This window comes from Orycteropus afer, unplaced genomic scaffold (genome assembly GCF_000298275.1).
Source record: "Orycteropus afer afer isolate SDZICR_OR568_19922 unplaced genomic scaffold, OryAfe1.0 scaffold00209, whole genome shotgun sequence".
NCBI lineage: Eukaryota > Metazoa > Chordata > Mammalia > Tubulidentata > Orycteropodidae > Orycteropus > Orycteropus afer.
In genome coordinates, this window is record NW_006921796.1 from 1,456,171 (window position 1) to 1,470,087 (window position 13,917).

The 13,917-nt window shown below is 47.2% G+C and overlaps 1 protein-coding gene across 1 annotated transcript in view; it reads right to left on the reverse strand.

Annotated features, from left to right (window-relative positions):
- BTBD11 (BTB domain containing 11) overlaps positions 1-13,917 on the reverse strand; it is a 438,517-nt gene that overhangs the window by 423,590 nt on the left and 1,010 nt on the right. Inside the window, exon 1 of the mRNA XM_042781971.1 lies at positions 13,742-13,917. This exon is cut by the window's right edge and continues 1,010 nt beyond it. Coding sequence (XP_042637905.1) covers positions 13,742-13,917 — 176 coding nt within the window. The remainder of the gene's footprint in view (positions 1-13,741) is intronic.

The following is a 13,917-nucleotide window of genomic DNA, read 5'->3' on the forward strand; positions in this document are numbered from 1 at the left end:
TCAGAAAGGAAACAGCTGAAGAGGCTGAGGAGGGAAGCCAAGGGGAGGGCAGGAAAGGCTGTGCCCACTCCCCAATACCTGAAATTCTCAGTGGCATCAAGACAAAGAGAAGAAATGGAATTTCTGTCCACAAACTTCTTGCACACATCATGACTCCTGGGTGGCTCTGTGACTTGAGCTTAGGAGAAAACAAGGACACATGCCACCAAAACTAACCCAGTAAAGCCATGCAACCTCAACCTCCAAGGTAGGCACCATTTTTCAACATTTCACTTACCCGGCTCCAAGTTGCCTGTCTGATTTGCTTTCAGGTTTTAATGCACTGGGGGACTGCTAATTTGATTCTGTGTTTAGCACACCTGAGCCTCACAGTAATCGCTTTCATTGGCTCAGCCACAATCTAATGGGGATCGCTGCATGATTCCAGACTAGCATTTATTTTAGTGGGAGATGTATATAATAAAACCAGAGGTGTTACAGCTGGGTTGTAAATTAATCTCCAAACTGCCGTTGACAGTGCAGTCTCTTCTCACCGACCCTGCTTCCCAGCAGTGATCTGGTTTGGAGGAGACAATGCATCTATGGACAAGAGATGAGCTAAGCATCCAGACACCTGGGAACACGGCTTCCAGCTCTACAGTGTGACCACTGGCAAGACAGTGTTCCACTCTGGGCTTCAGTTTCCCCTCCTGATGTAAGAGGTCAACTAGATGCTCCCTTGGGATGGGGCATGACATGGTGGAAGGGAGAATCTGAAGTCCCTCAGACCGGAGTTCAATCTCTACTCTGCCTGCTATCTTAATGACTTTGGCAAGTTACCAAGTGTCTCAGAGACCTCTTGTGTAAAATAAGGGGTGAAGACATCACCTACACCCACCCTGCCCCTTCCAAACTGATCGCCAACATGAGCTTTTGAGAACACAAATCTGCTCGTGGCATCTCCCTCCTTAAAGCCCTTCAAAGGGTCTCTCCTACACCTTTGGGAAAAGATACTCTTTCACTTGGCATATAAGGCCCTATTGACATGGCCCCTATGCAGCTCCGCTCTCACACTCCAGCTGCACCAACCACTTCTCTCTTACCCCACCCTCTTCTGTCACAGGTCCTTTGCACATTCTGTTTGCATTCATCAAGTGATCTTCCTACCCTTTCCACCAAACTGGCCATGCTTCAGCCTCAGATCAACTCTCACTTCCTTAGCAAAGCCTCCCCTTCCTCCCAACCACAACAAGCATCTCAGTAAACACCCTCACAGCCCCCCCCCCCCCTCTCTGCTGGAGCAACTGTCACAGGTGCTAACTTACACCTGTGTGATTATTTGATAAACAAACTAGATTCACCTTTACAGTCCTGAAAGCTCTGTGAGGGCTGGGACCTTGTTTGTTAGCATCTAGCCCAGTGCCTGCAGAGGTAATCAGAGTGAATATAATAAAAGCCAACAATGGCAGATGCTTACTAAGTACCTACTAATTGTCAGGCACTTCCCAATAGCCCTAAGAGAAATCTGAGTCACAGAGAAGTTGAGTAACTTACCCAACATTTCACAGCTAGTAAATGGTTAACTCCCAGAAATGTGGTTACTGGTAGACTATTTAAAGCCTTCCTCCCACTCAATAAATGATGTAGGGTTCAAGGGACATATTTTTAAGCAAGGAGAGTGGCACTTCAAAAACACTCAATATAAAAATAATAATTGCTAAGAGGCATTGAGGAGCTCTGGTAGCATAGTGCCTAAGGCACTTGACTGCTAACCAGAAGGCTGGAGGTTCAAACCCACCAGCCACTCCTCGGAAGGAAGGTTGGGCAATCCTACTTCTGTAGTGATACTGCCTCGGAAACCCAAGGAGGGGTGGCTATGAGTCGGGGCCGACTCAACAGCACATAACAACAACAACAACAAGCATTGAGTGATTATAATGTGCCCAACACAATTCTGAGGAGTTTTACATGAATTACTCATTTTATCCTCAAGCTAGAGGGAGAACTACCACTACCTGCGGTTCAGCGATGAGTAAAGTAAGGGCAGAAAGATTAAGCAGCTTGCCTGGGTCACCTGGCTCCTAAGGGATGAAGTCAGAATCTGAACCCTGGTTCACCTGACTCAGGAGTCTGGGAAAACCCCGGCTCTGTGCTTCCCAGAGAGGGCTAGGCTTGTCTCAACCACAGGACTGAGCCAAGGGGAGGGTTTATGGCAGTTCTACTAGTGAGAAGGCCTATGCTCCTTATGACACTGAGACTACCCAGGAAGGGTGTGAGCAGAGCTGGCCCCTAGATATGACAGGCCAGCATTGCCGAGGACCTTGGGCCTGGGGCCTGTAACCTGACAGCCAGCGGAGGGGAAGTCAGGGAGGTCCCAAAAAAAGGGAGGGCCCTAAGACCACATATTATGCACATGTACAATCATCAACCCTAACCACCAGCAAGCACCCAGGCAAGCCTTGCCCTCCACCCCACACACCCCTCAGAGGGCTGCACTGAGACATCCTCAAGGGGTCTTCCTAAGAGCCTCACCCCTGGGATACAGTAGCTCAGAGCACAGGAGCCACAGCCCAAATGCCAACTCTGTCACTTCGTAGCTGTGGAATCTAGACCAGTTGGTGGATCTTTCTGAGCCTCAGTTTCCTCTCAGTTAAACATTGGCTGGTAGCTGCTACCCACCCTGCAGTTCAAACCCACTCAGTGCCCTCTGTGGGAGAAAGACCCGGAGAACTGCTCCCATAAAGATTACAGCCTAGAAAACCCTTTAAAGTAGTTCCACTTTGTCACATGGGTCACTATGAGTTGGAATCAATTCAACAGCACCTAACAACACCAACATCAACAACAGGGATGAGGAACATTCTCTTCACAAGAACAGAATGAAGACTAAATGAGGTTGTATCTGGCTCACCAACTATTCGTTCCTCCTGTGGATAAAATGATGGTATTTGAAAAAGAAGAGGAGAACAAATACTTAATACAATTTTCCTGGGACACTTAATCTTTTGGATTCATATTTCATCCTTTTCTGAGTGTTTCACATGCATTAACATCTGTATTAATCCACACAGCAGCCCACTCCCAGTTTAGGATGATACTAACAATATAATAAAAGCAAAAGATAACAGTTATGAAATGCATACTATGTATGAGGCACTTGCATAAACACTTTGCATCCATTATATTATTTTAACTCTCACAAAAATTCTAAGAGGAAACACTGGGTTCAAATCTGACTCAACCACCTGCTAGCTATGTCACCTTAGGCAAATCCTTTAAACTTTCTGTTCCTCCGTTTCCCAATTTATAAAATGGGAATGACGGCATCTGCTTCATGAGAACCCTTAAGTATTGAAATAGTTCCTATGTGGTGGCACTGATGGCAAGCTCTCTGCTTAAAATTGATCCCTCTTTAATAACACAGACTCGTGGCTGGGGGTGGCTGCCCTGCCAGTGACCGTAAGTCCCAGTCCCTTTGCCTCTAGGTGAGGTGTCACTTGAGTTCTGGTCAATGGAATATAGAAAAAATTGATATGTCCACGTCCAGGAGTGTCCTATAAAAACCTCCCACACAATCCTCCACACTCTCCACGTCCCCAGTCAGAGAAGTTTCTATCACTCACATGTTCCAGGTGTCAGGGCCTCCATCAACCCTAATGGGCTAGACTCTACATGAATGAGAAAGCAATTTTTATCATTGGGAGCCACTAAGATTTTAGGGTTTCTTTAATACATCAGCTAGAATTACCCTAAGTAATGCAGGAGTTGGTACCAGAAGTGGGGTGCCTAAAATACATGACCAAACTCACTGCCGTCAAGTCGGATTCAATTCACAGCGACCCCACCTTGGGTTTCCAAGGTGGTATCACTACAGAAGTAGATTGCCCAATCTTCCTTCCAAGGAGTGGCTGGTGGGTTTGAACTGCCAGCCTTCTGGTTAGCAGTCAAATGCCTTAGGCACTATTCCACCGGAGCTCCTAAAATACATGACATTGGCTTACAAATCAGGGGTGGGTAATATGAGAGGCTGGAAAAATGGAGGCCCATGTTATACAGTGTTAAAATGTTTGATTAAAGTGTTACCTATGGTACCTTAGAAGGTGTAACTCGTGCTTACTAAGCCTATAACTGCAAAGGATAAGGCAAGAGAAACGAATGTTAATAGGAGTTTGCTGATTGTTACTGGGTGAGTTTAGCAAGATAGTAGAGAAAGAGATGAGCTCAGGCATGAATCAACCTGCATGCAAGTCAAACTGGAAAGGAATAGTGGAGGGGTGAAGCAGACAACTATTTGTAGACCTCAAAGCAACACGAGAAAAAAACTGGAAAGACTTTTAAGTGAAACAGATATCAGATTAAGGGTAAACGTCACACCTAACTCTGATGGCTTCAAGGTAGCTGCCTTGAGTTTAGAGAGAAGGGGGATAAGGAAGTAAAGAATTAATCTAGTCTTGAGGATTAGGTCTAAGAAATAACCTTAGGTGTGGCTCCTGGCATACTAGAAGCCACACGTAAAAATCCTACTGAGCTGTTGAAAGAACTGTACTGCCAAAATCTCTAAGCTGGATTTTAAAAGTCTTTGTTACAGCTTTATAACAATCCCCAGGTTCCTAAAAGTTCAAAGGCAGTTACTAGGTTGTGAAAGACATAGAGCCCCCAAGGAGGCAAGACTCCCCAACATCCACTTCAGGTGTGGTCACAAATGACAGACAAGCAACCACTTGGGAGGAGATCTGTGTAGGAGATCCTTGATAGAGAGGGAGAGCAATGTGGACAAAACTCAAATTCACTTGGAGAAAAAAAAGAGGGGGGACCAGGTTTGCTGGTCCAAAAGAGCCTGGTGGAACCACTGAGACTATGGCCCCTAGCTATCCTTCAGATCTGGAATTGAACCCACACCTGTGGTTTCCAGCCAAACAAAAGACAGGCATAGGAGTTGAACATTTATCTCAAGGAGATACACTCCTTGGAGAGAACAATCATGGGAGAAAGAAGGGCTGCTTATGCACAGGGAGACAGCTCAGGGGGCAGGAGTGCATGGAGGGATCGACACAGGAAACAGGTAACTGTGGGGAGGAAGTGGGAGGGAGCTGTTGCATTGTGGTAAACTGTGGTCAATGTCATGAGACGACAAAGTGTATGTGAACTGCTGTATGGAAAGTGAATTTGCTCTGTAAATCTTCACCCAAATCACAATTTAAAAAAAAAAAAAAAATGACAGACAAGGAAAATCCTCCCACAGGGCAGAGGTGGGAGCATGGAGAACAATGAGCCAGGAAATTCTCCCTGGGAGCAGAATCAAGGTCTAACCGTGGACTTTCACCCACTGCGGGGGCACAACCACACAGCACCTGCTTGGACAGATTTCATGACTACCAAGGCGACCTGGGTTGCAGTCTCAGCCAAGGCACTGCATATGCAGTCGCTACCCATCTATTGGTGGAGGCCTGTGTGCTGCCGTGATGCTAACCAGGTTTCAGCAGAGCTTCCAGACTAAGATGGACTAGGAGGAAAGGCCTGGTGATCTACTTCTGAAAATCAGCCAATGGAAACTCATTATGCTAATTTATGGTGGTGGAATATTATGGAAAAGGAGAGCAATAATGGTGTGTGCTGTGTGTGGTGGGGGAACCCTATGGATCACAACAATTTGATCCACAATTGATCATGGACATGGGGAAGGAACAGCAGTATTTCTTTCCATTGTGCACAGGGTTGCCATAAATTGGTGACCAACTTGGCGGCAGCTAACAACACCAGGGACCAGTAACTGCAGTGTGTCTGCCACTATTACCTTTTCTGAAAAGGAGTTTCATTGTGGTAATCCTGTCCATCCTACTCTGCTCCAATACTGCATACAGGGGTGGGAGGTGGAGCGACCGATAACTCATCCCCCTGATTCATAGGTCTCTGGACCATGCAGAGCCATACTCAGCCCAGTGGAGAGGATGAAGCAGCACCCCAAGATCCTGCACTTTCACAATTGGAAGCAGTGACTGGACAGAACTTGGTATCCTCTCTTGGAAAAAGGGGTGTGTTCTGTGTGTGAGAAGAAGAATGGACAGATAATAGGGTGGCCAGAGGGGTAGACTAAAGCAGAGACAGGAAGCTGTCCACCAAACATGCATGCTCCTCTTCCTCAGCAGAGTTCTTGCCAGGAAGTGGCAGCCCCTTCAATTCCCCTTGAATTGAGGTGGGGGCATGTGGCTGAGCTCTGGCCACTTATATGTGTGCACAGGGATGTAGTTGCCTTTCAGGCTTGGGCCAGAGAACCTTTCTTAAGATCCTCCACACTCTTTTTCCCTCCCTCTACTGGCTGGATGAATGTCCAAGAAAGGCCCTGGAAGACACAGGCTGATGCTGAAGAGGCAAAATCTCCACCAGTCTGTTTCTAAATGACTCTCCCACCTCCTCCCATCACATCTCTCTCCTCCTCCCACCTAATCAGACTCTACCCATGAACCTCGAGTCTATCTCTCAGCCACCCTATAGGACAGAGCAGAACTTTCCCATTGGGTTTCCAAGGCTGTGAATCATTACCAAAACATACTGCCACATCTTTCTCCCGTAGATCGGCTGAGTTCAAACCAGTGATCTTTCAGTTAGCAGCCAAACCCTTTAACCATTGCACCACCAGGGCCCCTTGCTATTACTATTACAATCCCCACTTTATAGATGGGGAGACTGAGATTTACAGTCTGACTCCAGAGGCAATTACTATTCTGTATTTATCACTCGGGAGATGATGAATGGGCCGGGCAGTGTTTCGTTCTGTTGTACACAGGACCACTATGAGTCAGAACCAACTAGATGGCATCTAACACAACAACAACAGATGATAATCAAGACCCGTTTTATAGGTGAACTCAGTGCCTAGCTCAAGGTCACAAATATTAGCATCTTCAGCATTAGAGGCTTCCCTGGTGGTGTGGTGCCTAAGGCATCTGACTGCTAACCAGGGGGCTGGCGGTTCAAACCCACCAGCCACTTCCTGAACTCAGAAGACGGATTGGGCAATCTACGTCTGTAAAGACACTGCCTCAGTAACCCAAGGAGGGCTCGCTATAGTCAGATCTACTCCTCGGTAGTGAGTTTCTACTATTCAAAGGCCATAAACCCTCCACCCTGCTCACCCCCACCTCCAGGTCAGTCCGTCATTGTTTATTTTGTCTTTGTTTATATTTTCTCTTCTTCAGGAAACACCCTATGTACAAATGTCGCAGCAATGAACTAGCAAGCCTACACAGAAAACCAAATCAACCCTCTACTGACCCAAATTCCAAGTTTTAATTTATATGAAGCCAGTTAATTAAAAACGTGCCTGTGAACACAGCCACTGCTGCGGCTGGCTCTTGAGATAGCTTTTTGCAGTTCTTCTGAAGAAGCTGGGTTTCTTCTGTGACATTTTGCACTAGCACAGGGACACCGTGTCATGGAACAACACAACCAGCACGAGGACAGACAAACAGCTGAGCAAGTATTTGGGGCAGCATCCTAAGTCAAAGGGGCAACAGAAAAACAAAGGACCCGAACACCAAGCTACGCACCAAGCCAGTGTAGGCAGAGACGAGGGCTCTTGTTAATTAATGTTTATAAAGTAACTTGGGATCCCTGAAATGAAAGAGACTATTCAAAATGCCAGAGTATTATCATCATCACCAGCCAAAGTCATCCATTTCAAGGTAGTCATCATTACCCAGTGTCTACTATGCGGCAAGCATTTTCACATATTATGAATTAATCCTTTAATCACACTAGGTGGTAGAGGTTTGGGTTTTCTTTTCACTGTACAGATGAGAAAACCAAATTCAACAAAACAAAGTCACTTGGTGGAAAGTGGCAGAGCTGAAGTTCAAGGCCAGCTCTTTGTAAGCACAAAGTAGTCCTCCCCCTTTCACCACAGTACACTGCCTCATCCAGTCTTCCTTTCAACTCCTTCCTGCATTAAAATACAATCTTATTCAAGGATGCCTATGGCTTTTTTTTGGAGGAGTGTGCTTTTTTTTTTTTTTTAACTAAAGTATATTTTGCACACAGTGAAAGCCACAAATATTAACTGCATCATGCAATAAGTTTACCAAATGCATCACTCCTGAACCCCACAGCTCTCTCAACATATGGAACATTTCTATCACCCTGGAGTTCCCTGGTCCCCTTCACTAAGGATGCCTTTATAAAGTAAAATAATTTTAAAAATATAGCAAATGAAATGAGCTATTTTCCTTTGACTCAAAAAATCTTTCTGGAACCTTTGCAGTGGGGTCATGCCCATGGGGTCAAGCCCTGAGGTGACTGCACTGAATTATTTAGCATTTGGGAATATCAAGAAGGTCCAGCTAAAACCCAGGGCTCTTCAGGCTGCACCCACATTGAATGCACTGTCATGAATTGATCTGGATGAGATGAAGATGAGGGGTACCTTTATGCCTGGATGATCACATCACAACTACCATCACCATTTTAGCCCCTTCCATGTGTTAGGTACCACTCTATAATCACTTTATATACAGTCTCTCATTTAATTCTCATCATTATTATCTCTATTTCACAGCTAAGCAAACTGGGGCTCAGAGAGGTTAGGTAACATACCTAATAACACACAGCTAGAAGACAGCAACCTTGAAATTCACAGCCAGGGGTCTGATTCCAGAGGCCATTCTTAAAAGACTACCTCGACAGTTGCTGGCGGGTAAATTTTAAATCCCAACAATTTAAAATGTCAATTATATTCATTCAACAAACAGTTCTGCAAATCTACTAAGTACTAGGTGTTGTACTGGGTGGTTTGGAAGGAAACACAAAGATGATCAAGACACAAAATCTGTACCTGCCGCATCCACAGTGTGACAGGGACACAGACGCTTGAAACAAAGCGTGTTGATTACTTACCTAGTGCTGCTGCAACAGAAACACCACAGGTGGGTGGCTTCAAAGAACAGATATTTACCTTCTCACAGTTTTAAAGACTGAAAGTTCAAATCAGGGTCTCAGCTTTGTCAGTTTCTTCCTTGTCAACACCCCAGGCCTTCCTTGGTTTTCTGGCATCCTCACATGTCCTTCCTCTTTTTCATGTACACTCTATACATATGTCTGTATCTTACTGTTCATTGTACATTTCAGAGGTGATTAGATTTAGAAGCCAACTCACTCAGCTACAATTCAATTAACATAACAAAGAAAAGTCTATTTCCAAATAGGATTACATCCATAGGTATAGGTGTCAGGCTTCCAATAAATATTTTGGGGAACACAACTTAATCCATGCCACAAAGATAACGTGGGATCCAGAAAGAGCCGTCTACGAGCCTGGTTTGGGGTCGTAGGGGGAGTACCAAGCATACATCCCTTCTCATGGTTTCAGGAAGGATGAGCCTTAAGCCAGGTCTTCAAGGAGGAGTAGGGAACTGGCCTGTTCTGAAGGGGTTCTGGGTAAAATGATTAACCCATCCCAAGGAATGGTGAAGCACTTCTGAACTCCTTAGTCAGCTTCAGCAAACTCAATTAAGTCGAATTTTAAAACCTAAAAGAAACAAATCACTACTTGGGGTCTCTTAACTGTTGCCCTAACTCTTCTGAACAGTTAAGATCAACAAATTAGGGGAAAAAAGAAAAACACAGACAGATAAAAGCTACCATAAACTTCACGCCCTAAAGCCCATGACTATGGCTTTTGGGAACCATCAACCCCTCATTTAGAACCAATTATCTTTTGTTTTCCGCATCAAGGCTGTTGTACCTAGATCCACTATTCTGAAGGCTTTGGTAGGTTAGCAGTAGAACATCAGAAGGGTGGGCAGGTGCAGAGATGGCAGTAAGACGAGGTAACCAACTGAGGTAGAAAGGCTTGAAAGGCTGATTCAAGAAACTCAAAAGGCAGCAGCTTCTTTCAGGACATACTGCAGCGCATAATAGAGTACAATAGCTTGCTCAACTCCATAGGCATCTAGTAAGCGCCAACTGTGTACTAGGCCTTCTCTCCAGGCTGGGCAGAAGATATAAAAACATGCAAATCTATGACCTCCCCAGTCCAGTTTGGCAGGTACAACAAAACCAGCTGCTGTTGAGTGAATCCCAACTTACGGCAACTCAACGTGTATCAGAATAGAACTGAGCCCCAGAAGGTTTTCAATGGCTGCTTTTGGGGGGAGTAGATCACCAAGCCTTTCTTCTATGCCTCTGGGTAGACTTGAACCTACAAACTTTTAATTAGCAGCTGAGAGAATTAACAGTTTATACCAACCAGGGAGTCCAGCGGGAACAAAGGGTATACAAATTGAGGCAAGAAGGATGTTAGGCTGTGAAAGGTCTCTGCTTACTATGCAGGTAATGAAGGTGCAGATAAGATGGCCTGAGGGCAGGGAACTCATCTGCCCTCACTAAAGAATCATCCAGTGATTGCAACAAATGACCCTGGAGCCAGACTGCCTGCATCCAAATAAGCAAGACACTTAGGTTCCCTGAGCCTCAGTTTCATCATCTGTACATCCGAGATAACAGGAGTACCTTTCCAAGGGCACAACGAAGATCAAATGGGTCAATATGCATAATAGCATTAGGTGAGTGTTAGCTGCCATTATGTTTTTATCTCAGGGCCTGCTCAGTCTCTGGCACTTAGTAACTGCTCAGTAAGTACTGATGAACAAATGAATTCACAAATGAATGAGTGACCTCCTGAACTAAAGGAGAAAAATTTCAATTATGTAATGCACACTTTCTTTAATAAGGCTTTCAGATCAGAAACACCGCCATCCAAAAGTAATTCCAGAAATAGTTTTGATGTTTAATATATGTTTCAGATACCTAAGAAATCAATCACACATTCTTTAACATTTCTGGATAAATGGCCTGCCCCTGCAAACAAGCCCAGGGAAGAAAGATGGAGATGACAATGAATTATAGCAAAGTTCTGGTCAAGAGATGACTGAAGGAGGCCTGCAACCCAGGGGTCAAGCTCTGCGGTGAGGAAGTCACTGCATTGGCACTCACCTTGCCCAAAACCAACTCCGTGGTATTCGCCTTCCTTAAATTCTACTTCACAAAGGATAAACACAAAAATTGTCCTTAAAATATTAAGGATCAAAAAAAACAAAAACAAAAAAATATATATATTAAGGATCATAAAAGTAAAACCAATTTGAAAAGTATTGAGGCTACCAACAGACAAAAAGAGCCCTGGCGGTACAATTGTTAAGCACTCCGATGCTAACTGAAACGTTGGCGGTTCAAACCCACAAGTAGCTCCTTGGAAGAAAAGACCTGGCCATCTGTTCCCATAAAGATTGTTGTTGTTGTTGTTATGTGCCGTCGAGTCGACCCCGACTCATAGCGACCCCTCCTTGGGTTTCCGAGGCAGTATCACTACGGAAGTAGGATTGCCCAACCTTCCTTCCGAGGAGTGGCTGGTGGGTTTGAACCGCCAGCCGTCTGGTTAGCAGTCAAGTGCCTTAGCCACTATGCTACCAGAGCTCCCCCCATAAAGATTACAGCCTAGGAAATCTTCCCGGGCAGTTCTACTCTGCCCTGTAGGGTTGCGGTGAGTTGGAATACACACCACACAACACCACCACAGACAGAGCTGCAAGAAGATCTCTGCTGTTTGTTAGGTGCCGGCCAGTCAATTATCAACCCAGAAGTGTGCTAGGCTGTAATCTCTACTGGAAGCAAACTGCCAAGTCTTTCTCCAGCAGAGTGGCTGGGCTGGTTCAAACTGCCAAACTCTAGGTTAGCAGTTGAGAGCTCAGCAGCTGGGCCACCAGGGCTCCTCCCTGGCCGGCGTTAATATGCCCAGGCCCTTATTTTACAAGATGACTAAACTGCAGCCCAGAGAGGGAGAGTGACTTGCCCAAAGTCACAACTTCAAGAGAACAGCAAACAGAGCAGAACCAGGGTCCAGACTGAAACCCCAGTGAAAATGCTGTTCTTCCCTACAGAAGCACTGAGGGAGAAATAGGAGGTGGTTCCTCGCCCCAGCAGGGCAGCCTGGGGGTGGGAGGAGAGAAGGAGTGAAGGACTATAGCTGTGAGGGAGAAAAAGGAGCTTGGGAGCGTGGTGGGAAGGAAATGAAAGCCCTCTGGGCTTTTTGGTAGAGGCAGGGTTCCAAACAAAGAGCAATCCAGCCCAAAGCTCCTGGGTTCTGCAGGTAAAGCCTTCTGAAGCTACATATATAAAGACGAAGGCCTTCTCCCCACGTTTTATGTCCACCACCGTGTCAATGTGTGTGTGTGTGTGTGTCTGTTTGTCCTCGCTGATACCCTCTCTATGTGGGCTGTGCCCATGGATCCAGGCAGACAGGGGAGGACTCTGGCAGAGACACCCCAAGAGTCTCGGGGATTAACGCTCATATTCGGATCCAGCATCCGACACCCTTGCTTTGCTCCTAACTTCCCCTCCCCCACCAATGATCAAACCCAGGTGAAGGGACCCGGAGCTGGAGGGTCGGTTTCCAAAGGCTTCTGCTGGAGCCGCGCGCTCGGCACGCCTGCTCGTTCCTGCCACACTCAGACACACTTGCACGTACACTCAGACGCGCAGACCCTTACACACACGCACTCACATGAACACACTTGGCACTGCTGGAGGCCCAGCCTCGCCCGCCGCATCTCTCTATTGGCCACCGAGAAGCAGACAGGCAGCAACAGGAATGAAATCTGCCCAGAAAGACTGCATTTCAGCTCCAACCATGCAACCTCGGGCCAAACCGCCGAATATGTAACAAAGTTTTATTTCGCTTTTAGAGTCTCCAGTTACGCTTCTACCATTTCCTGTGGAAAATTGAGGCTTTGAAGTGTCTAGCTCCGGCCTTTCGCAGACAGGCAGGACCACAAGAGCGAGCTCTCGAAAACAAGCGCCCTCCGCCCCACCCCCTCCGCCACCAGAACCGCGGGTTCAAACCCACCCGGCTCGGGCCTCGCAAATAGGGTGGTGCGGAGAGAGGATGGCAGAACCTGCTGGAAACCACGCCCTAAGCTGAAAACCCTCTCCAAAACTCCCGCCTCACACCCACCTTCCTGGGGTCCCTAGTGGCCCTCTTCTAGACAAGTGGTGACAGCTGCACCTCCCTGCCAAAGGGAAGGAGAGCGCTAAGAGCCAGGAGCTTGGAACTGAGGACTCGGTCCATTGCGCAGCACCCACCAGCTGTGCGCTCCGGCCTTCAAAACTTGGGATCGATAGGAGGAGTCTTCCCGCTCCACTTTCTCACCACACACACACACATACACACACACACTCCCTGACTGTTGCTAGGCCAAAGGAGCTCTTCACCGTTCTCCCTTTACCACCGCGGGGCCTCCCCATCCTCGGGGCAATACCAGTGTCCCCAAGGGCGAGGAAGTAAGAAAACTGGAAGGCGGAGGAAGAAACGCGCCTTCTCCAAAGCCAAACTCGAGTTCTGGGGAATTTGGCATCTTCAAGGTCAAAACAGAGCTCTAGCAGAAAATATGTAGTAGGCGCAAAGGATTGCAAACCTGCCCCCAAATGGTGGTTACGCCTACCGCCTGCCCGAGGCCTCCGCCGCCCAGCCCCGCAGCCCGGGTGTGGAACCCGCACGCGGAAACCTGGACCCTAGGAGCCGTCTAAAGTACGGCGATCCTCTGCCCAAGAGGGAGCCGCTGGGTTTCGCGCTGCTTCCATCCCAACGGTCCCCTCGGAGGCTTAGGACAGCAAGGGGGTGACCAGAGCTTCGTGGGAGGTAGGCGCGAAGCAAACTTGTGCCGACAGTTGGCTAGGTCAGGTGGGAGGGGGCGGCGCCCGAGCAGTCTCTTACCGCTGGCGTTCTTCCCGCAGATGAGGTGCTGGTAGGGCTGTAGGAGCCCCCAGATCTCTGAGTCGTTGTTGACCGTGTGCTCCAGTGTCTCCACTGTGAACTTGGGCGCCTCATGGAGCGCGTGGAGGTGGTGATGGTGGTGGTTGGCTGCGGCGGCGGCCGGCGGGGCTGCGGCG